This window comes from Mesocricetus auratus, unplaced genomic scaffold (assembly GCF_017639785.1).
Source record: "Mesocricetus auratus isolate SY011 unplaced genomic scaffold, BCM_Maur_2.0 Super-Scaffold_100019, whole genome shotgun sequence".
Classification (NCBI taxonomy): Eukaryota; Metazoa; Chordata; class Mammalia; order Rodentia; family Cricetidae; genus Mesocricetus; species Mesocricetus auratus.
Window position 1 is genome coordinate 33,602,901 of NW_024429200.1, and position 25,019 is coordinate 33,627,919.

At 40.1% G+C, this 25,019-nt stretch overlaps 1 protein-coding gene across 6 annotated transcripts in view; it reads right to left on the minus strand.

The window, feature by feature from the left end:
• The window catches only part of Dync1i1 (dynein cytoplasmic 1 intermediate chain 1), a 293,263-nt gene that overhangs the window by 226,154 nt on the left and 42,090 nt on the right, over positions 1 to 25,019 (minus strand). For 3 of the 6 annotated variants that reach the window (XM_040728477.1, XM_005082919.4, XM_005082917.4), the window contains exon 5: positions 10,516 to 10,575. The exons of the other annotated variants lie outside the window; for them this stretch is intronic. In XM_040728477.1, the coding sequence (XP_040584411.1) occupies positions 10,516 to 10,575 (60 nt within the window). The remainder of the gene's footprint in view (positions 1 to 10,515; positions 10,576 to 25,019) is intronic. 6 annotated transcript variants of the gene reach the window in all.

Consider the following 25,019-nt stretch of genomic DNA (forward strand, 5'->3'; position numbering starts at 1 on the left):
TTAAACCTTTAATGACTTCCTCTATTATGGCATCTCTTATCATGGTCTCCTCTTTTCTTCTCCTGACTCAACCTTCTTGCTCCTCTCCCCTCCTCTCTCCTCCTTCTTTGTCCTAGCTCCCTCCCCCCCATGCTCCCAATTTGCTCTGGAGATCTTGTTCCTTTCTCTTTCTCCAGAGGACCATGTATGTCTCTCTTAGGGTCCTCCTTGTTTCCTAGCTTCTCTGGCGGTGTGGATTGTAGGCTGGTAATCCTTTGCTCTATGTCTAAAATCCATATATGAGTGAGTACATACCATGTTTGTCTTTTTTGACTGGGTTACCTCACTCAGGATGGTTTCTTCTAGTTCCATCCATTTGCCTGCTAATTTCAAGATTCTATTTTTTTTCCGGGTGAGTAGTACTCCATTGTGCAAATGTACCACATTTTCTTTATCCACTCTTTAGTTCATTCCTAAACTCTTAATCATCTGCTCTTTTACCATGTCATCTTAGTGAGTGTGAAGTGACTTGTAATTATTTTCTCTTGTTCTGTGAGCTACTTTTCATGTTTTTGATGGTGCCTTTGGAAGTACAAATATTTTCCATATTAATTAAATTAAATACATATTTTAATTTTTTCCTTGTCCTTTGGTTGTATGCCTCAAGTTTCATAGCTCATTCCAAAGCTCTGATGTTTTACACCTATCTTCTCCTGAATGTTATAGTTTGAGTGCTAACATCTAGGCATTTGACCTATTTGTACTACTTTCTATAGATGATATGAGTTATGGGCCCACATTCATTCTTTGCTTATAGATATCAAGTTGTTCCTGGTTTATCTTTTGTTAGCATTTCTTTCAGTGTCACTGAGGACTTGAGCGTAGAAAGGCAGAAGCTGGGCTGTTACAAAGACATCACTGATATCATGGTGTACAGCAGCATGACATTCGTAGGACCATTTCCTAATGTCAGCATTTATGAAATGTCGGTTCTGAAAAGAAAGAATTAAATTTGAGTCATCTCAGAAACTTTCCGAATTTTATAAACACAATGGCCCTTAAAAAATGACATCAAATGAAAGGTCCAGTGTATTCAACAACTGATGGTACACCAATCAGATTGCTCACTGGGAAGATATCTGATAGGAGGGTCAGAGGCCAGTGTACACATTCACAGTCCTGGAGACCCAAGGAAGTCATTAGTAACAGCCCATTTCTGGAGCAAGAGGAAGCCTGAAAGACAAAGTGATAAGACCAGGAACAAATGTTCTCAGGGAAAAGGAGTCATTTGGCCAGATATCAAAGTAGGCCAAGGTCAGAGCATTAAAAAGAATGCCTGCATCAGGTCATGTTTAACTGTAACTCATTTTTTTCTTGCTTAGTCACATTTGCTGACTGACATTTGAAGATGGACACAGCCAGAGATTTTCCTAGTTATCCTCCTAAAACCTAGTCACGTGTTTGTAATAGATAAACCCTCAGAGTAAGGTTGATAACAGGAACATTTTCCTCCTTGTTCAACATTTAACGTGGGTGGAGTGGTATCCTGGAGCAGTGGCAAGCACCTACTTTTATCAGCATCATTATCACAACCATAAACTGTTTGAGCAAGGCGCTGTGCCAGACCCTTACAACACAATGAGAAGTCTGAGCCAGAACATACATATGCAGCAAACAGCAAAAAAGAACTTGAAGCTGAAAATGGTAAAAAGCTAAACGAATGAGTCACCTGAGAGGGAGAAGGCAGAGTGGTGGGCAGATTACTATGTGCTTGGATAAATGGGGTTTGCTTCACTTAGAATGGGGGACCTGGTTTAGGTTCAAAATAATAAGCTAAGTAGGAAGGGTCCATGTTCTATGTAGCTTGTCCTGAATACACAAAGACCTGAGAACTGAATTGTCATTTTAAAGTAGAAAGTGTAGAGTAGAAGTTTTGAATTGGGAAAAATGGCCTTCAGATGAATTTAGAGAGGAACATTGACAATAGATTATTAGACACTAAAGAACTTGGACTTTCTATAGACACTGGACAGTTATTGGAAATTAGTAAGAAATTCAGAGCTACAAAGCAATGTTTAAGCCATGATAGCATCATAACCTTAAGAAAAATAGAATCAGGTGCCAGATGTCAGGTGTGGCACGTGACTGTATCTATCTTCGATGCTGAGTGTGGAGAAAGAGGAATAAAGAAAAATCAACAAGCAAAGAGGGAGGAGAACCGAACAAGGAATGAGGCAGAGCACAGAGACAAAGGGAGCAGCCAGAATAACGGTGGCTTTGACTATGGTCAGAGTCTCACGGAGGCTGGGGACTTGGTTCAGCGTGGTGAGATGGACTCTGGGAAACATCAGAGGGCTACTTTAACAGCCAGCTTCACACGGAGGGTGAAGGAAAGAAATGGGCAGGTGGCATTTCAGGGCTTCATGTTCTGCAAGAAGTCAAATGAATGGTCAACTGGAAGACACAGGAGTTCACAGGGAATAATTTTCTAAGTGTAAGACTGGAGCTAAGAGAAGACCAAGTTGAAAATGTGGCCATTGACAGTCACCAACAGAAGGTCACCTGAGATGCTTCAACCATAGGAAAAGGATATGAGGAATTCATATAACACAAAGGGCTTAAAATAAAAAAGGATAGTAGTGCCAGGTCGTGTGGGGTGGACCTTGAGAAAGTGGCTGGTTACTACCATAATATGCATGCCACAGTAGATATGTCTTGCCAGGCCAATCACTATTGTAGCTCGTAGGATTCACAGCTGGGTAAGATGATGGTTGCTTCTCTCTTCAAGCAGTACAAGTTGGACTAAGTGGGTTAAAAACAGCCACAACAAAGAAGACACAAAGTTTGACAGAGAGGCAAGGGTAGATCTGGGAGAAATTGCGGGGTGAATGTGATCAAAGTACATTGTATGAAATTCTCAAAATTAATTGAGGTATTATTTTCAAATGACAAAGAATCAAATTGTTTCTGAAAGACTGTGCTCTGGTATCAGTGGGTAACAATCTGGGACATCTTATGAACAGATTTCTAAGCTGGGGATGGGAGACTCCACTGGCAGAGAGGAACAGGGCATAATACCAAGAAAGAGAAAGTAGCTAGCTTTATGGTTGTCTTGCTACACACACACAGGCACCGTCTGTGCTCAGAGCGATGGGCGCTTTCTTCCAAGAGAAGCAGCAAGGGAGTTGGCCTTTCCACATTAATTCAAGGATAAATTTTCATCTTTTATGTTTGCATCAAAATCATTTTAGGGAACATTTATTGCATCTCCACAGGATCTATTTCTATCTGTGCAGAGATATTAGTATGGCAGCTGACCCATTTTTTTTCCTGAAAAGAAGCAAATGTCAACACTAAGTCAGTGGCTGCAGCCAAAGGGTTTGCTTTGGATTTCGCAACACAAGCAAACTTTGTGTTATACCCGAAGTACAAGACGTGGGAAATGAAAAACAACATGGCAGATGGCACAAGCTGTGTTCTTTCCAGTATTGTTACAGATATGATATAAAGTATTTTTAGGAATAACCTGCTTCCTTGATGACTTTGAGTAAGTTTCATTCACTTTGGAACATGAAGCTGTGTAATTAGAAACTTTTAAATTTATCAAAGAATTTCTCGGAGTGCCCTTCCTCCTCCGAATGGATTTCATGTCCCTGACACTGAAGGCAACAGGAACACTGCCTTTTTGAAAATAAAGTTGCTACTGAAGAACAGAAAATATTTTAGAATAGCTTGCTCAAGATTCTCGAGGAATAAATAAAGGATGGCCAACACCAGCTTCCTAAAAATGTTTGGGAACAAATAATTATCACTAGAAGAGACAAGGAAAGTGTTTCTTTCTTCTCTTGCAAAAAAAGTTTTGATCAGAGCCATTAATACCAAATTATGAATCCCTCTGGTGAGCCAATATTCATTTAAACTCTGGAGTACATTTTACCAGTATGTTTTGATATTCAAGCATGTGTTTTCCAGGATGCTGTCTGTATTTCAATTTCTTTTTTTAGAAATGGAATGTTATTGAAGTCACAGACATTGTCAACTTGTTTGGGAGCTCAACCTACATGATGCTCAAGAAAATACCAGCTATGGTCATATAGGAAACATTGAACATGATTTCAAATCAGAGATATAAGCAAAATGCAGAAGACCATGTGACAGGGCTGGGGATATAGCTCTGTGGCAGAACACTTGCCTAGCATGGATGAAGCCTACCAAATGTGAGGGTCTGAGTTTGACACCAAGCACCACAAAGAAGAAATGGTTGATGGTATATTATAGATAGATCAAATGGCAGTTCCATTTTAAAATCAAGGACTGGAAGAAATTCTTAGTTCCTCCCTAAGGAGGGGCAACCACATTCTTACTGAAACCCTTTTCCCAGTTTTTCTTTCAAATAGCCAATACAGCTACAGTCCGATGTATTAATGAGCAAAGAAAACCCAAGCCTGAGGCTTCGGTGGAGGGAGATACTGCACAAGCCCTATGCTACTCAGTTTAACAATTTGGAGCTGATTTTTGATTGTTTATGGTTTAGGATCCTTTTCCCCTACCCAGTCTTACCCATTTTCCATAGACTCAGTTCATCTCCACGAAGACTGGATATATAGTGGGGTCACTGGCTCCTAAGCTCTTTCCTAAAGGCAGCATGTGCCGTGTAATCTCTCTCCAAATAGTCCCGATCAATCCCAGCTTCACTGATGAACGTATTTGCTTCCTTGCCTTTTGCTTTTCTCCCATTAGGAAACTACTTGTTCCTTATGTCATCTTCTACATTTCTCTCTGCTGCTAGCTGGTTTGTGGATCACATAGTTAGCATGCAAAACTAGAATCAGTGGCAAAGCACTTCTGATTTGAACTAAGATAGAGTCATGGGGGCAAGATATACTATTCTTGCTAAAATAATAAAAAAGCAGCTGTTTGAATAAAAGAAAATCTTACAACAAAAAGTAACAGTGATATATGAAAGAGGTAATACAAGCAAGAGGAGCCCCACAATTGCCCCATTCTGCAGTCCCCAGGGCATTTCCAGGCTGTGACGCAGAAGCAAACCCAGGTAGCATGCAGATGCCGTAGATGTGCCGGCTGGGACAGGAAGACTCCCGCAGAACCAGGAACTTAGGATTCACAGGCATCTACAGTCCAAGACCAAGGGAAGAAGCCTCTGGCAAGATGACTGGTGACTGTTCTGGGCATTCTGTCTGTTCCCATCACACTCCTAAGACTCAATGCAAGTTCAGATTCCTACAGGAGAATTGCTTAGAATGCTGTATGGCTTTTATTCCAGTAGCAGGAGCTCTCTAGCCCTGGCTGAGTGCTCAAGAGTGCTCGTCTGAAAAACCTGGTAGAAAGGTCTGAGCACGGTGACCCATGCTGTAGTCTAAACACTAGAAAAGCTGAGGCCAAGGTGGGAGGATCTGAAGTTGTAGGCCAAAAACCGTACAGGCGAGGAAGCCAGGAAGAGAATTGGTGAAGCGGAGGGGCACTGGGGCAGTTTGAAGGAGCGATTGCACTGTACATGCTTTTGTTGTCTTTTGAATAAAGCAGTGGTTCTTGTCCCTTCTGATGCTGTGACCCCTTAATACAGTTCCCTGTGCTGACCCCCAACCATAAAGTTATCTTCATTGCTACTTCATAACTCCATAGTTTTGCTACTGTTATGAATCATAATATAGATATCTGATATGCAGCTCCTGTAAAGAGTCATTGGACCCCCAGAGGGATCGTGACCCACAGGTTGAGAACCACTGGAATAAAGTCTTTGAGGAGATGGACTGAATCTATGCAAGGGGAGTGAGGCTGCGTGAGGAGGAAAGACTCTGAATCCAAAAGTCTTCCAAATAAATAAGAACCCAAAGTAAGGCCTGGATGATAACGCTGCATCAAGTAAACTACAGAGATATTTTCAAAAGTATTTATCAAACAAAAACCTCATAATCTAAACAGAGTAAAGTTATAAGAAATGAGTTGATGTAAATGAAAAAAGTGTGGTGTGTGAGCATGTGTGTGTGTATGTGCGAGTGTGTATGCATTCATATGTGTGTGTGTGTGTGTGTGTGTCTTGTTTCTGCACTACCTACATTCATAAGCTCATAGGAGTCAGAAGAGAGCATCGGATCTCCTGTAACTGGAGTTCCAGGTGGTTATAGGCCACTGTGTGGGAGCTGGGAACTGAATCTGGGTCCTCTGCAGAGCAAGTACAGTTAGCCACTGAGTATTTTTTTCAGCCCTGTAAATGTATATGTATATTTTAAATCTTAATAATTTTAGGAGTCCAAATATATCCAATTCTCACAAAAGTAATACTCAGAATTTTGATAACAAAAACTAAACCCCAAAACAAAAAACCTGACCTAAAGGAAAGCATCAGACAATGGCAAAACAGGAGGCTCAGCCATCCCCCCAATCCTCTGCAGAAATACCATGTAAACACATTAACTAATACCCTTGGAGACAATCCTAGAAATATTTGACAGTCTATACACCAGTGAGCTAAAAATCAGCCCACTTCAAATTCAGCATGAAAAACTGAGATACAGTCTCCCCCAAACTCATCCCAGACATCATAGACCAGCCCTCATCGGTGTCTCTCTGAGTACTGAAGGGTTTGGGTCACATTTGTAAGCCTGCTACCAAAGGACTGTGCCTGCATGCTAATCTAATTGGTTCAGCAGCTACCTGGGACCATGGAGGGAAAAAGCATATTTAAAACAAGTCCTCAGATCTCTTCCTGTATCTTCACACTAGCTCAGCACAGAATGGCAGATAATAGTCTAATTCCTGCCTGGGAGGGTGTAGGTTGGATATCACATATCTGATCTTTAAAGCTGCTGCCCAAGGGTCTGGCTGCAAACTTGATTGCATCCAAAGGCAAACAATACAAACCACTATGCATCCTCTGAAGTATGAACACATCAAGTCTCCCCACCATAGACTTTACCTGAGTGATAAAAATAGGGCTCCATCTTCTCCCTGGAATGAACTGAACTGTGCAGTAAGCATCTGTTTTTCAGTTCTTTGGAAGTCTACCTCTAACTTGTCTATTCTTGGGGCTGATAGACAAGCGATTCTAATACTTGGCGTTTAAATGAGTGTGTGGATATATGTTGTGTGGATCAAATCCACAGATGAAGTCACAGATAAAGGCTGCTCTCTAGGTTCATCCTAGAAGGGCCAAGTCTCCCTCTAGAACCCCCAACGCTTTGTTTGCTATCATAAAGACTAGTCTCTAACTTTCCTGTTGGGGACTGACATTTGCCCAACTTTTTCAGGCAGCAAAAGGTAACTAAATTATTTTAAAGCACATGACATTTAAACAAGCATAAAGGCAATTACCATATAATCTTTCCTTGGCTCTGAGTAGAGCTACTAGGCGATGAGCCCCAGCTCCTAGATGCTTTCCTACAGAGAGAAGGGATACACATGAAGCAATCCTACTTTTCCAGGTGCTGTGGGAGGGATGGGTTCCTACCTCTCATTTTCAGGGCACACACGGGAACTAGTGTTTTCTAGCTTCCTGAGAACCACAGAGGAAAATTGACGTCAGTTCAGGTGAGCACAGGGGTTTAGAACATCCCTGAGTTCCCTATGTGAGGTTTAGTGAGTTAATCTCCAGGGCAAGTCTGTGAAGAAGGGATGCTTTGTCTACTGGGCTGAAACCAGAGAGCTAAGGGAAATGAAGAAATAAGGATATACGCCCCCTCCCACAAAAGAACAGTGTGCATCTACAGAAAGCAAACCAATAGCATGGAGATATGTGTTTTGCCCGGTAGAGGATTCAAATGTGAGTAATGAATATGTGAAGGTGGGAGACTAAGGCTTTCGAGGTAAGGAATCCAAGTTTTCTTTGGTAGGAATGTCAACGAAAAGACACAACAGTTTAAAAGGACTCAAGTATACACCATAGAACTGAGAGATGCATTTTGAAGTGAAAAACAGTTGGCTTGATCAAACAGAATTGTTGGTGAATTTGACAGTAGGTTACAAAAAACAATCCATAGAGTAGAAGATGAGGAGGAAGAGGAAGAGGAAGAGAAAAAGGAGGAAGAGGGGGAGGAGGATCGCACGGTCTATACAAAGGAATACAGAACATTAGAAAAAATGTTAGCCGTGTGGATGAACACTATTTCTGTCACTCAAGTCTCTATCAAAGACCAGTGGCTGGATAAAAAGCCAAACGTAGTATGTACTTTCTAACATATAAAAGTGAAACTTCTGATAGCAATAGCACAAAGGTAAAGAGGAGAGAGCCAAGCATAGACGTAACTGGTTTCCACTTTAGTAATGCAGCCAGCACAAACAGATGCAAATTCAACACAAAAATAAGTAGAAGAAATGAAATAACCAAACCAAAGCAGAGGCAGAAGACACTCTGGGGGTGACAACTGTTTGCTTTACTTATGGCAATGACAGTTTGATGAGCATGTGTGCATGCCAAACAGCAATTTCAATAGCTGGCGTACGGTATTTTGTGTCAGTTACATTTCACTACAGCTCTTAAGTGAAGACACAGAGAAAATTACAGACTAGGGTCAATCTCATGCCAGCTCTATGATGAGGAAATAAAACTGTCTCAAGAAAAATCATGTACCCTAAGGAGTATCTCATAAACTTTTGTATGTATCCTGAACCCAAGACCTGCAAAAAGGGAAACTGTCATGGTGTAATATTTGAAATTGTAACATGGCTGAAACAATCTTTCTCAAATATTTTCTGATGATTCCTTCAGAACTTCCTAAGACGACCCCTCTCAGTGCACAGGCTCACATCTCTTTATCTGTCTCTTTGACCCACTGACTCTACCCTGGAGTGAGATGAAGCAGGCGAGGAGAAAGCACCTGTATGCCCATCTCCATCTCCATCTCCCCAGTATGCTGTAATTTGGGAAACAGACACAGGTATGAAAATCTCTACCTGCTCCACATTAGCACATGCAACTTAACAATAGTGCAACACACCTATAATGTGTCAATTTGAAGTCACATAGTAGCCTTTGCTAACTCCCTTGTGCTTATGTTTAAAAATGTTACCCCATACTGAAATAGTGCAAACTGTAGTTTACTATGTGCTTATTGTCTCTCTGCTTTAAATAGTTACATTTCTTGATTATTAAAAATATTATTTGAACTAGATAATGGGTGGTCTAACAAAAGAACGCAAAACTTAGTAATTTAAAAGGGGTTTTAAAGAAAATTGTAGCTATCTTCTGAACTTACTTATAACCAATGTACTAGGTAACTGAGATGTTAGATTCCTTGCTTTAGCATCGCTGCTAGTCAGTTAAGAACTTCCACATATACAAAGAACCACACGGATGCTATTTTAACCTGAATTGCACGGCAGGTGCTGAAATAGATGGAAACCCAGAGACACAGGCCCAGTAAATTAAATAATTCAGTGTAGATAATCAATGCTCATTTGGATATATATTGATGTACTTTTAGAAAAAATGCTGTTACAAAATGTTGAGGTATCTATTTTGGAGGACCCCATCTTACACTGGTAAATGCCATTATGCCAGTTTGAATGGAGGGGAAACCATGCCAGTCATGATAGTCTTTCTCAATTTTTGTGCAGATAGTCCTGTTATGGCTGATTTAAAGCTCCTTTAACCATACTTGAAGCTGGAAAAAGTACACAGTCAGTTCTTCTGAGTTTGATAGTGAGCTGTGAGAGGTCCTGTGGAAAATATCTCATGACTATAGCTCACACCCCAATCATGTAGAAGAAAAAAACTAAACCCATGTATTTCATTCTTTATGGATGATTCTTCAACTGTGAAGCTACCTTCAACTTCTGAAAGACATCCACCTGAAAACATTATCTTTAGGAGACATTATCCAACACCAAGTATTTGAAATGTGGAGCAAACTGACTTCTTTCATAGAAATGTAGTTATTCAAAATTAACCGAAATTAAGAGTGCACTGTGGATTCGCTAACAAATGAGAAGCAAATAACACAAACAAGACACAACATTTCAATACTGATCCCAGACAAGATTAGTTGTTAGTATGAAGGGAGAGTGTTAGAATAAAGCCACATGTATCTCCAATCCCAGACATTATGTGCTCCACTTCTCCACTTTTAAATGGAGGGATGAGCTTCTGTTTGCAATTTTCTTTCTTTCTTTTTTTTTTTTTTCGTTTTTCGAGACAGGGTTTCTCTGTGGCTTTGGAGGCTGTCCTGGAACTCACTCTTGTAGACCAGGCTGGTCTCGAACTCACAGAGATCCGCCTGCCTCTGCCTCCCGAGTTCTGGGACTAAAGGCGTGCGCCACCACCGCCCAGCTTGTTTGTAATTTTCTTAGGGATCAGTGTTTCCACTAACAGGAATTAATAAGGGGAGGGAAAAGGCCATCTTTTTATGGTGTTGTCCACAAAGAGAGACTTTCTCCCAAGCTGTATAAGGAAAATGAATGGAGGAAAAGAAAATTATTACACTGGAAGCTTCAACAAAAGGGGAAGAAACCAAGAGCTCCAGCCTTTTAACACAACTATAGCAAAGAAATTATAGGAGTAACAAAAGAGCAGACATATACCCAAGTTCTGAGTCTGACTGCAGCTGGAGCACTGAGGGGTCTGTGTCCCACTGCAGGGTCCTAATCGTGCAGCACAAAGGAAAAAGAACACAGAGAATTAACAAAGGATGAGGGCAACAGAACAAACCGATCCGCGTCATTCCTCACTGGCATGTACAGTACACACACAGAACATCCCTCCCACCCCCAGGGGCTATGACAAGGAAGTGAGGAGCCTGCCCTTCCTGTGAGACAGTGCTTGGTATGAAATGATGCAGCCCTTTCCATGGAAGAAAGCATGGCACCAGCACCACACACGCACGCACGCACGCACACATGCACGCACGCACGCGCGTGCGCACACACATACACACACACACACACACACAATTTGTAATACAGATTCACTGGCTTGAGGGGGTGAGCTGCTGCATATCTCCCTGTCACCTCAGAGCCCAAGGCCTTCTTGGACCTGTAAGCTCTTCCATGGGGAGAAGAGAATTAAATACGGATGGACAGGGACAGTAACATCTGAGAAGGTCAGGCTAAATGGAGCGTGACTGTAGGGTCTCGGAAGAGTTGGCTTCCTCGGGTCAGTTACTACAAATATAGTGCCATTACAGTTGAAACAGATGAGTCATTTTATCTATACAGATTGTACCAAAACAGTCTCCAATGTTATCATTTGTCTCCAAGATGCCAGGGATTAATTATGTCTTCTGTCTTCTGTATGTGTTATAACACATAGCACAGAATGTCAGTAATTGTGAGGGCATCAACTTTCCCTTTCTGTTAATAAGATGGATAACTATTCCATAATAAACAGTGTAAATACAGACCTTCCTCAGGTTGGATCTTCACGTTTTTCAATGAAGAATCTTTCCCAGTGAAGCAGGCAAGAGATTTTCTGAGAGACAATTGATGGACACTGTGTCTTTGTTGTTGAGCATGTGTGCTTCAAATCTGATCTGACTTACCAGCTGGGTGACACCAGGAATGCTGCTCAAGCTTTCATCTCCCGTGCTCCTTTGCTTACTAAAAATGTAGACTTCAAGGCAATGGCCCTGGCATCTCTTGAGGGATCATGGAAAATACAGGCACTCAGGTCTCACCCCAGACTTAACTGGCTCCACACTACAGCTTCATCACATTCTCAGGTCACCATGAGCATCTTAAGGTTTGAGAAGTCCTGCTTGGTTTCCTGGTTGCAAGACTTACCCTGGTTTTTAATGCTATGTGGGCCGTGCTTGCCGAAGCTTCTGAACTTATGACCTCTCTTCTCTTTTTATACTTTAGGATAAGCTGTATCCTCTTCTACCAGATAGCTGCATGACCTTCTTTAAAGCCTTGGCTCCTCTCTTCTTCCCTCAGAGAATTTCCATTTCTCTCCCAGATCATAAGTGGTGCTTCTTACTACTCTTGTTTCTTTCTTTTATCCTGCTCTCCCTTCCTCACAGAACTAATACTTTCCTGAGGCTTCATTATATATCCCTTTATTCATTACCGACACTGTTTGATTCAGGACTCAAATCTCTGCACGGAAGGAGCAACCACATCTCTAAATGCCTGGGTGTACCTGGAACTGCACCTGTCACAGGTGTTAATATAGTGGAATATCTGTTGAGTGAGTGACTGGATGCGTTTTTTCTCTGATGTCTGCGTGGGTTAAATGCAAGTCTATCTAGGAAGCACAAACCACAATTTGATAACCAGTAACCATGCTTATTGCTACCTAGGAAGCACAAACCACAATTTGATAACCAGTAACCATGCTTATTGCTACCTGTAATTGTTTTTTGAGTCCCTGGTCTACTTGCCTGAGAGTTCCATTAGCTCTGCCTGCAAAGGCAGAATGAGGAACTTACAGAGATTTTCTGTTTAGTTCTGCCTGTATGCTTGACTTCTTACCTGAATGTCCTGAAAGACCATCATCCAAGTCTGGTGTGAACATGAATTGGCCACTGTTTCTTAGAGCACCAATTCTAAAACCTTAAGGCTCATGCAGATGCCCCAAATTTATGTTTACGTGCCAATTCTGGTCTAATAGAGCTGTGGTGGCTTGGGATTTTCCATTTTTGATAAGTTTCAGGAGATCTGAATGCTGCTGGTCTGTGGACCATACTGTGCATCACGGTCTTGACCTTGACCCTAAACTACTGTGAGGGTTCAATGAAATATAAAATGCAGAGTCCAACTCAGAAATTCTGCTGTAGTCGGTCTGGAGTGCAGTTTGTATGAGTAACAAGCTCCTAGGTCGCTAACTGGAAGGCTGTCTGTGGAACAGTCTCCAGGGAATGACTGGGTAGATGAAAATAGAAAGAATCACTTCTCCTCAGCTCTACCAAAGCTAAAGTCCAGTTTGTGTTTGCCGGGCCACTTCCAGCCCAAAGAACCAGAATGTCTGGGGCAGAATCCAGACATCCAAATTACTGAAATCCCTCATAATGCTTCTCACATGCAGCCAGAGGGATGAACCACTGTTCTGGACCCAGTCTCTGCTCAAGGACAACGGTTCTTCCTGTTCTAGATGCCAGTTTTACTTTGGTTCAAACAGTAGCTGGGATGGAAGCCATTATAAACACTTAAGGAGACCTAACATAAGGGCATTGCCTCTGTTACAGACAGAAGTGCAGCCTCTGGCTCTTACTGACTGAGAAGCATTTCCATGCCAGGGGTACTCGAGATAGCCAATGTGCCTTCAGGTTTTGTTTGGATACAGTGACCTTTCTTGGCATTTTCCACTCCTGTCTGCATGAGAAGAGTAAAATTATAAGCAGTTTAGCTGTTGTGTTACCTACTGAACCTGCTGCTCTAAGGGAGACTACTACTAGTCTTTTGATTTCTATCAGGATCATCTTCTTAAGAAGTAAAGATTGTCTGCTGTTTGTATTTTAAAATATTTATTATATTTTTAACTATGTGAACATGTGTGTGTGTCTGTGTGCGTATGTGCACTGTGAATACAGGCACTCTTGGAGGCCAGAAGAGGGTGTTGTATCCCCTGAAGCTGAAGTTACAGGTGGTTGTTAGATGTGTAACATAGATGCTGGAAACCAAACTCAGTCCTCTACAAAAGTAGCACATGCCTGTAGCTGCTTAGTTGTCTCTCCAGCCATGGTGTTTTCCTTTCTAACCAGAGCAACAGAGGTGTTGTATGCAAAGAAGTGTGTGACAGCCATGTCCTGCTCCATCAGACACTTTAATCAGCAAAAGAAACCCCAGGGATCACCAGCAGAAGGCTATGGGGTAAGAAGTAAAGCCAAGGGCACTACCAGGTGTGCTACTTTTATTTTCTTTTCATATTTTCTTTTATGATCTGTGGAGAGGTCAGATTTACCCAGAGTGTACGTTTTGGTATTGTTTTAAGTAAAAAGGAATGCAAAGTCAGTTCCTTAACTAGACAAATACTGGCTTGCATTTTCAAGGAAGACCTATGATTGTGTATTGTTCACCAAATTATCTCTGTGCTAACTTACAGATAAGCTACAAGGCAGGTGGATGTATCTTAGGGAGGTCACATCTGGACATCAAGGTGAGAGTTTTGGACTCCAGGTGTGGCTTTTATACCATCAGGCAAATCTTCTTCTATATCCAACACAAGAAGGAGTAGATCTAGCCGGGCGGTGGTGGCGCACGCCTTTAATCCCAGAACTCGGGAGGCAGAGGCAGGCGGATCTCTGTGAGTTCGAGGCCGGGCTGGACCGATAGCCTCCGAAACAATACAGAGAAACCCTGTCTCGTAAAAACCAAAAAAAAAAAAAAAAGGAGTAGATCTAAAGCCCTTCAGTATAAGAACATTAATAGACAACATTTTGGTTTATCATCCTCATTTGGTATATTTTTATTGAGCCAATTAACATAAATATCACTTTGTAACCTTATCAAGTTACTCTATTATTTAAAGCAAAATAGTAGGTCAGCCTACAGCTTCTTGGAGGGTTTGAAATATTTCAGGGAATTAAAAAATATATTTTCATGTAAAATCGCTGCATTTACTATGACAGTTTTCTGTCTCACATTTTCTGAGATGGTTCATTTAATGTATGTAGGGCACAGCACAGAATGTTTTTGATGAGAACATTTGTTTACTTATTCAAGAAACATTTATAAAGTGCCTTGTATATAAGACATTGTGATGAAGGAGAAAAGGAATGCAAGCAAACTACAGTTCTCTATGGAGAGGCAGGGTGTACTCAAACGGCTTTATAGGACAAGGTAAAAAGCAAAGTGTGGTACATCAGTGGCACCAGAGGTGTGCAGAGGGCCACAGGACTTGCACTTAAGAATGCGATTCAAATAAGGGAAGTGAGAAACATGGACATTCATACTTAATTATATACTAATAACATATACTAAGAAGAAAACCATTCCCATCAGTTGGCATAGTTAAAAACTTCAATTAATTCTAGAAGACAACTAAATAAATGCCATAAAAGGACTTAGTGATAATAGCAGTTACAAGTTCCTTCACTAAGTCTATTTTTTTACATGGCTGGTTGGGCTATGGGCTGGGCCTCCTTTGTCCTTTGGGAGCCAGAGCAGGAGATATTTTTTCTCCATGGAGATCAGAGATCAACCCATTTGACTTGGCCCCTGAATGACAGAGTTAGGTTTGAACATACACGCATTGTCACCAGTGCCTATTTTATTGGACATGTTGGCTGAGTGACTCTATGAGGCCCTGTAGACTTTACTACCAGCTGACCAACTTAACACGAGAACGGTAATGACCAGGCCAAGCAATCATGCAAACAAAACTGTCTTCTTGTCTTGAACACCAGCTTCCACTGAAGCCAGATGGCTGGCAGGGAGTTTGAATTTAGTAAAGGAGAAGTTTGATATTTAAACATTATAGCCTCTTCTGGCCTTCCTCCAAAATATCTTCATCTGTCACGAAGAACATAGATAACCACTACTGCTGCCCACATCTCTCCTTCTCTATCTAATTTGTAGGCAGACAAACCTAGCTCTTTCTCATTAGAGCCTCTCGCTCTTTCTTCTTTCTTTCCTTCCTTTTTCTTTCTTTTATTCCTTCCTTCCTTTCTTCTTTCCGTCCTTCTTTTCCTTTCTCCCTTCTTCCTCTTCTTCCAACATCTCCTTCTCTTACTCCAACTCCTCCTCTTCCTCCTGTTCTTTTAATAAACTAAGTCGATTAGATTTCTGTCCAACATTACTGTCTGGGAAACCATCCTGGTTTTGTTTACTTGCTTTAATGGGCTGTGCTTGTCTGCTTTGATTATTTGTATATGCCTTCTTAGATTAACTCTCCAACAATCTATGAAGAGCCCTCACAAGGGACCTGTAGTTTTCTAAGATACTAAATAACTCAATAACCACTTCTCCACTCTATACTAAAGACAACATGGTCCTATGCTCCCACATTTGGCTTGGCAGCTATAGTCACACCAAGCAGGGTCACTTTTATCAGTTTTTAAAAAAATACTAGGAACGGAAGCCTCCCATGTCTTGTAAAAAATCACTTGTTGAGTTATTAAGAACATCTTTGTTCTTACTCTTTCTGGGTTTTGGCTAATAAGAAAGTTTTTGGTGTGTATTTGGAAAACAGTAGCTAAGAACTGTCATTTGTGATGTTAACACCCAGCACAGGTGAGTCATTGTTATGCTGCCGTTGACATTTAAGTCAGTATAGTTTTTAAAGCAATATGTTAATGTGCAGCAAGAGTCATAATTGAATTACCCCTAGACAGATTTTATTTCAAGAAACTCTGTAAGGAAAACAGCATCAGAATAAACAGTATAATAGAAAGAAGATAATGATGGTGGTAATGATAATGGTAGTGTTTACAATGCAATTTCTGTGTCATCAAGTCCCATGTTCAAGTTCTGCTCCACATCCTCAATCTCTTTTAAGACCATAGCACTGCTTAATAAGGATTATACTACCTCTTTACACTTCTGTGACTTACCTTAGGTCATTGTTATTGCATGACCCCAACATCCTCATCACCATTGAACTCTATATCCCACCTTTCCAAATGTGTGGATGCATCTGTGGACAAACCTACTCTTTCTTACCTCATCTGTCTTTCTGTTCCTTATTTACTCCCACAACCCTAATTTAGACTTGCAGTTTTTTTGTCTAATCAGTGGTTCCCCAAGTTAGTGGTCAGACCTTGGAAACATAAAAAATGCTGCAACCTGGGACAGATCTCAGACATTTTAACAAGCTAAGTGAATTGAGTGACAAGGGTCAGGTGTGGGAACTAGTGATAACAACTATTCTCTCAGAGTCTGATATTTATCTTCTGTTTAATTAACATTCTAAAGCCTATCTTTCTGATGACCCCCTTCTCATTCAACCTTTTTAAACATAAGCATTCCAGAAAGGCTCAGCTCAAAATACATTTACCTATAATAATAACAATTGCTCTCTTGATTAGAGAAGTACCTTGGCTGCTTAATAAATGATTCTCATGGTCAATCTACAATCCACTTGACCTTATTAATAGCCCCCTTAATCATCATACTTTTACAGCAGTGCCAAAGGCTGTTGCTCTGAGACCAGAAACTGGATTTCTATCTTATTTCTGAAAGACAATCTTCACCTTGTTCTTTAGTTCTTATAATAGCAGCCAAGACTTCCTCTGGAGTAGCATCAACCTTCAATCAATTTGCCCAGTTTTCTTGTCCCTCTCTGGACCAGAGCTGCTTTGCCTCTAGTTATATCTTCTTCTTTACACCAATCTCATCCAGATTTCTCTCTCTCTCTCTCTCTCTCTCTCTCTCTCTCTCTCTCTCTCTCTCTCTCTCTCTCTCTCTCTCTCTCTCTCTCTCTCTCACTCTCTCTCACAACACACACACACACAGACACACAAACACACACACACACACATACAAATAAACATTTTCCAAGTATCTAACATATATATTACTATGGATAGTAACAATGCATTAAAATCACCTGTCCTCATCACAGTTTTATAAACCTGTTATAGGTGTTTTTGAATAATGGCTTACTGCACTATTGTTCATCTCTAATAAACAGACATATTTATAGCTATAAATTATAACAACATCTCCCTAGGTGACTTCATTAAATCTACCAGAGGGAGGCCCTCTCTAAGAAAGAATCAACTTAATGTTTCCTGAAGATCCGGCATAGTGTCATACAGACCACAAAGTCTCAACTATTTATTGACCGAAGTGATGGATGAACAAACCAATGAATGCTTTTACTTGCATTTCCTGAAGATGGGTGTGAAGCATGTGGTAAGCTTGTTCTAAGTGAATAGTTTTTATTTTCTTCATTAAAAAAATAAAAGATTATATTGCAGCTTGATATGCCCTGTTTGACTGATATCCCTACGAGGCCTGCCCTTTTCTGAAGAGTTAGAGACTGGGAGGAGAGGAAGGAGGGGAAACTGCAGTCTGGATGCAATATGTGAGAAAGAGAGAGAGAGAGAGACAGAGACAGAGACAGACAGAGACACAGAGAGACAGAGAGACAGAGACACAGAGAGACAGAGAGAGAGGAGAGAGAATTAGCATGTGTGCCTCAATTTTTAAATATCCACCAAAGCATTTTTATGAATAATTCAGTGTGGTTTTCTATCTTTTATTTTTGTATTTATTAACATATTTGTTTTCATTGTGACATTTTCATGTACATCATGCATTTTGGTCAAGTTTACCTTCACTATCTACTATTGTTCCCCTTCAACTCTTGCTGACCTCCTTCCTCTGCACAGCGAGTCACCCTTCTGTTTTCCTGTCTTTTTGCGTGGTTGTGTGTATGTGTGTGTGTGTGTGTGTGTGTGTGTGTGTGTGTGTGTGTGTGTGTGTCCCAGTACACTGGAGAACTCAATTCTGTCTGTCTTGATGCCAGTATGTGCTCTCAGAGGAGATTTCAGACTCACTTCCACTCTGAAGAAGGGAACTCTATCTTCACAGTCCTGACTATGGTACCACTTTGTGCTGAAGATCAAAAGAAGTCTCTATTTTCTTGGCCCAAAGCAACTTTAGTGAGCCCCTGCAAATGGGACCCAGGTGTCCTTACACTTCTGTTCTCTCCAAGACAGAGAAACAGGCCAGGGGCATGGCACTGTCATCCCATGTACCACAATTGTCCTGAACTCTAGGACTGCACGTCTTCATTAGCTCCTAATAAGACACAGAAGGAGTTATGAGCATAGTGCCTAGCATAAATCTCTAGTCAATGTCTTACTCAGATACCTAATTTTTCTAATGCCATTTCCAAAACAAAACATTAAATAATTACGGGCATTTTAAAAATCCATCATATCACTCAATCTGGCACATTCATTAAATTATATCAAGTAAGGATGGTATTTAGATAATGAGATAATGTTCTACTTCCCAGTCACAATCATTTCTTTATTTGGGACTGGCAATGGTGTGGGCAAGGATTTTCTTATGTTAGAAACAAAATTGGACCATAATATATACTCACATCAGATTCTTATTTTGAAAGTCTCCTTTCATAATTTTTTGTATAAGAATTCTTTCCCTAACATCGTAACCCTAATACAAGGCTTCACCGAGGCCATGTGAAGCCACTAGGATGTCCATCTGAGCTGAACACAAAATGAAATGAACAATTTTCATTGTCCCACGAGGACAAATTCACTCCAATCTTACACAGAAGCCTACTGCCAAGCAAGTGGTTTAGCTGGACGGAGGCACAGCATCCATTGCCAAAACAGATGCTTGATTTGTGAGTAGTGCCATATGAGGGGCACAGTACATTCTGCATGAAGACAGAGCCATAAGAGGTCAAAATTTTAACTGATCAATTAATGTGCTACATAAGGATGAAAAGTCCTATGTTGTGATTATTATAATCTTATTTGCTGAAGAGAGCTATGTCTTAAAATTTTATCATGTTCTACTATATATGTGTATGTATGTATGCATGTATTTATGTATATGGGAGGGGGGCATGTGTATGTGAGTGAAGGTGTCCTCAGAGGCCAGAAAAGCAGAAGAGGGCATTAGATCTCCTGAAATGGGAGTTACAAGATGTTGACTGTGATGGATGCCAGGAACTGAACTCAGGTGAGCCATCTCTCCAACTAGAAGAGACTGAATTTTAATCAGCTTTAAACTAGTGTCTTCAGTTTCTCTGAAATCCAATGAGCTAATAGCATCCTGTGAAATTCTACTCATATATGTATGATAGTTTCAAGAAACACATTTTGAAATTCAATTTCTCTATAGTTTTTAGTTGTTTGGTTACTTTTCACCATTCACCTTAATACCTTCCTGCTAGTTTCTGATTTACCAGATGGCCTTAAAAGATGACAATGTTTTTATCTAAGTGTGTCAAAAGTCCCTAAGTCTTATGCAGATCCAGAGAGTCCTGGGGAAGCTGATCTTGGATAAGAATACAAGTCCTGAAGGCACTCTGTTCGGTGTTAAACCCTTGTAACTATTCTTTTCCTGAGGCCATTCAGAGAACCAAGTAATGTCCACATACAGTCAGCACAAGTTGCCCACAATCATCTATTCCAAGCCACTTTAATTTCCCTAGATGAATGTTCTCTGGGTGGTCCATCAGAGAAGTGCAGACTATAACACATATGTGGATTTCAGGCAAGTATTATGTCAACAAAAAACTAATTACTATCTCTATGAAAGACTAACACTTGAGAGCAGAAATCTTTGCTGGATTCTAATGTGAAACACATGAGAACCTGGAAGCCAGGCACACTCTCATGCTTCCCTTGAGAACTCTGTCCCCTCCAAAATGCTTCAGCAGTGATTTCTCCTTCTGCTACATTTGAGGTCACCAGGGATCAGGTCTCACCTTCTTAAATAACAGATGTCGATACATGGGAGGACAGGTATCAATTCCAAGTATTATGGGATTATGTTGGAGGTAACTAGGGAACTTGGAAGATGATATCACTTTTAAAGACAAGTTGAAATAGAAAACTAAAGATACTTGACTAGAAAAACAGTGAACTAATTAACATACTCAGGTGTTATTGATTGTATATAAATGTAATAGATATGATATGAAAGAATATACAGTAGGGTGCTCATCCTTCATGGTAAGACAATGATGTTTTAATGTACTTATTTTGACTTGTTTATGTGGTACGGTCATATTAAACACACAAGCAATATTTCAATAGTGATTATTAAGAATAAAATATCAGGTAGCTGGGGAGATGGCTTAGCCAGAAAAGGTCCTGACATATAAACTTGAGGACCAGAGTTCAGAAAGTCATGAAAACCAGGTGTGGTATACATATCTGCCACCCAGTAATTGGGTTGGGGCAGAGAGACAGGGGCATTACTACATCTCATTGACCAGCCAGCCAGCCCACAGGATTGGTGAGCTCAGGGTTAGTAAGAGACCTTGTCTCCAGCAATAAGGAAGAGAGCAATTGAAGAGGACAGTGTCTACTAACCTCTGGCCTCCACACACACACACATTCACACTCAAATGCACTTGTCCATGCACAAGTGCAACAACCAAGAAGAGCACACACATACAACACACACTCAACACATGCTCCAAAAATAAATGCATGGACATTTAAAGTTCTCATAAAATGTTGAGTGAGATGAAATGTTCCTATTTACTGGAATACAGAACTTAATGATGATAACAAGAGTACAGATGGTCAACCAACAAACATACCCAAACAAAGTAGTTATTATTATTATTATGCATACTGTTTATTAAAAACGAATACCAGAGACCTCCTTTTCTAACTATACTGATTATTTTGTTGATTGCTAGGTAATGATGTTATTATCACAATAGAAGAGCATACAATACTCAATTACCTTGTGAGGTTTTTATATGTGAAGTCAATTTTGAAAGTTTCTATATGATTCAGCCTTGAAATATGGGTGAATTTTGTGAATCAATTCACAGTCCATATTTTCACGGCAGCACAGCTGTTGGTGTGGCTGTGTTTTTGAAAACTTAAAGATCTCACAGCAAAACAGGAGAAGAGAGTAAATATGAAATCCTTTATAAGCCAATCATGTAAATAAAAAGAATTGATATGGGCTGACTATTGTCATGTATATAATACATTCATTTCCGGTTCATAATCTGAAGGTACATGAGCAAGGCATGGTAACTCTAACGATGTAGACTTTAATCTAACCTTGTTTTGGTGTTCAGAAACTTTACACAATTATTTGTATGAAGATATAAGTATGCTTATCAATTTTTATAATGATATCTACATGCTCTATGGGAAAAATTTAGTAAGATCTCTTTCCATTAGATAAATATCTAAGTCAAACTATAAAAAAAGCATATGACTACAATAATCATAAGAGCTCATTCACAATTACTGTGTCATGCTTCTTCCAACTGCTTTACCAGTCATCAATTTGTTCCATTTCAACATAATCTTCTGAGGCATTTACATTAATTATTTGAGATAATGTAGGGGAGAGGTATAGCTTTTGAAAACTCAAGTAAATTTGCACAGATTAAAACAAGAGCTTCAGCTATGTTCTGTGTGAACTTGAGAAAATGAATAACGCTCATGATGCCTCAGTGATGTCATCAATACAAAAACAGGGTAATAATTAATCCACAAATTCATGAACATTTCCCAAATGCCTACCACATGGATTCAATTTCAAATTCAGTTCTTATTTTCAAGGAACTTATTATTTCTCAAGGAAGACACAAACTAAATAAACAAAAGTCACAGTCTTCAACATCTTTGAAGTATAGTTTCTTCAACTGTTGTGCATACAGGACATTTTCCAGTGGGTTCAGATTAATATTCTCATCATAGAGAGAAAAGTTCTTAAGCATCCTCTAACTACACTTCCTTCTTTGATCTTCTTTTACAGTGGACTACTCTTGCATTTTGAATCAATAATAATCAATAATACTAACATCCTCCACGCCCCATGTGGTATTCTAGCTGTGTATATTAAGGCATGTATAAAAGTATCTATTTTCATAAGTAAAATTACCCTTTCAAATGCTTTACTAATATATTTAGGTTTTTAAATTCTAAGAGCATGATTTTGTCCATCATGATTAATTTAGAAAGTTAACTGATTATACTAAAATCAATCAAGAGAAGGAGGAAAACATCACAAATAGAAGTTGTGACTGGAAAGTGGCCTATAGAAACAAAATCAGAAATTGTAAAACAAATTGTAACACCTTTAGTTTTAAAATATTTAATTCATACCATTATAACTGGGAATTATATATATATATATATATATATATATATATATATATATATATATATGTTTTTCGAGACAGGGTTTCTCTGTATTGTTTTGGAGGCTGTCCTGAAACACACTCTGTAGACCATGTTGGCCTCAAACTCACAGAGATCCACCTGTCTCTGCCTCCCAAGTGCTGGGATTAAAGGCGTGTGCCACAAACGCCCGGCTATTTTATATATTTATTTAAAGCATTTGTTGCTCTTAAAACAAGTTAAAGGGGACTTTGTAAACTTTCTATTTACAATTCAGTGTTTTCAGAAGAGACATGAAGTATGCCAATTTTCTTATGGCTCTTGGAAGACATTTTTAGTTTGAGCTTTAAATCCTGGCAAAGGAATAGACAAATTTATGTATGCCATAAGGTATGAACAGATGTGTTAACTGGATTCTGAAATCTTTGAAAAGATTTCATATTCTAGGCAAATAGGCTAATTTTTGAGACCAGGGGTGTCAACACTTTCCCAGGCTGAGGTTCTGCAAAGTGTTAAAGACAGTAGTAGGTGTTTTAAAAAATGTCCCTTCTACACGGAAAAAAAAATTAAATGTAATCCTAAAAACTGAAATATGATATTCTCTTATATTGTAACACTCATCCACCTTATTAAAACACAACCATAAACATGTCTGGAATTTTACATTCTAAACAAGGGCAAGGTGTCCTAAGCTATTCCTAATTCATTCTCAGAATTTAAACTTCACACTTGGTTTTTCGGGAAGTGTTTCCTTTCTTCGCTGCCAATTTTCCTGCGTTGCAATGAAAGCAGCCGTTAGCAGGGGTCTGCTCTCTGGCCCCCAGCTACCTACTCGTATCAGAACTTGTCTATGATGAAGCAGAACTCACCGGATTTTGACTGGGATGGGAAGAACTGCCTCCCTCCTTCAAGACAATTCACTAAGTTAAAACTGACAGCGATAACAACACAAGCATTTAAGAAGGTGAAGGAAAGGAGAGTGGCATCTTGTGAGGAGAATTGCCACAGTTCCCAGAGTGGTGACAGCACGGGCAGCTTTTCCAGCAAGTTTTCAAAGAGGCTCATCAACTGTGAAGTCAGTCATAGAATTTCATGCTGCTAACCGGAGCCCATGAAGCTGGGCAGAATGATACAACAGCAGCCTTGTACAGAGACAGTGAAACGTTTTAACAAGAGCCCCCAAGGAAGGTGATCACATTATTCCAGCCCTCAAGTAAATGTTAAATATCACTCACCTATTTTGTTATTGCCATCACACCTCAAAGATCTTCTGAAGCCTTCAAAGAATGTATATTTCCCCAAATCACAAGAGTGGTTTGCTAAAATAAACCAGCGCTGCCCCCCACAAAAGCCTTTTCTTCCATTCTTCTAAAACTGAAAACAGTGCCCACAACATCCAGAGGTCTCAGAAAACAAGATGCTCATTTCTGAGCACACCTTCAGCTAGGTTCACCTGAGGAAATCCTGATCTAACTATTTTATTTCTGACAGAAAAGTACAAGCAACACTGCTTAGGGCAGTTCTGGATGATTCTTAGGGTATTTCTCTCTCTCTCTCTCTCTCTCTCTCTCTCTCTCTCTCTCTCTCTCTCTCTCTCTCTCTCTCTCTCTTTCTCTCTCTCTTTCTCCCCCTCTCCCTCTCCCTCTCTCTCTCCCTCTCCCCCCTCTTTGTATGTGTTTTTGAAACAGAATCTCACTAAGTAGCACCAGCTGACCTTGAACTCATGACCCTCCTGCCTCAGCCTGTCAAAAGTTTGGGTTTAAGAATGTGCCTCCACATCCTGCTTAGCCACAGTTTCCTCAACCAAATTGCCTAGTTCTCTATGAAAATAATGTACTTCCAGAAGAAAATGCATATGAAAAATGATTATTTAGAAAAATAAAAGTGTGAACTTTTGCACCTCTCTCTCAATAAATCACACGGCAGTTAAAAAGGTCCTTAGGTAGGAAAAAGCCGAAAGCTGCATAGACAACCAAAAGTTTGGTTTGTCGTGAGTGCAGTGTGGAGGATGGCTGTTCCTTTATTTGAAGCTTGATTCAAGTATTTTATGACTTTCCCCCAAATTAAGAATCACAGCTGGAGGTCATACGTTGCCAGCCATGGGTCACAGATTCACATCTGCTTTTAATGAAAGTAATTTCCAGCTCCTTGTGAAAAATTGGGAGATGCAGAAACATTGGGTCCACATTGCTTTAGGGCTCAAACACCTTGAAATAGGAGGAAGACCGTGTGCATCTGGGCAGTGGGCACTAACTGGTCACTACAAGTCTCCACTCCATGTTCTTTCATCACGCTTCGGGGGTACCAGAGTAGGGGAATCACAGAGAACGTGATCAACATAAGAGA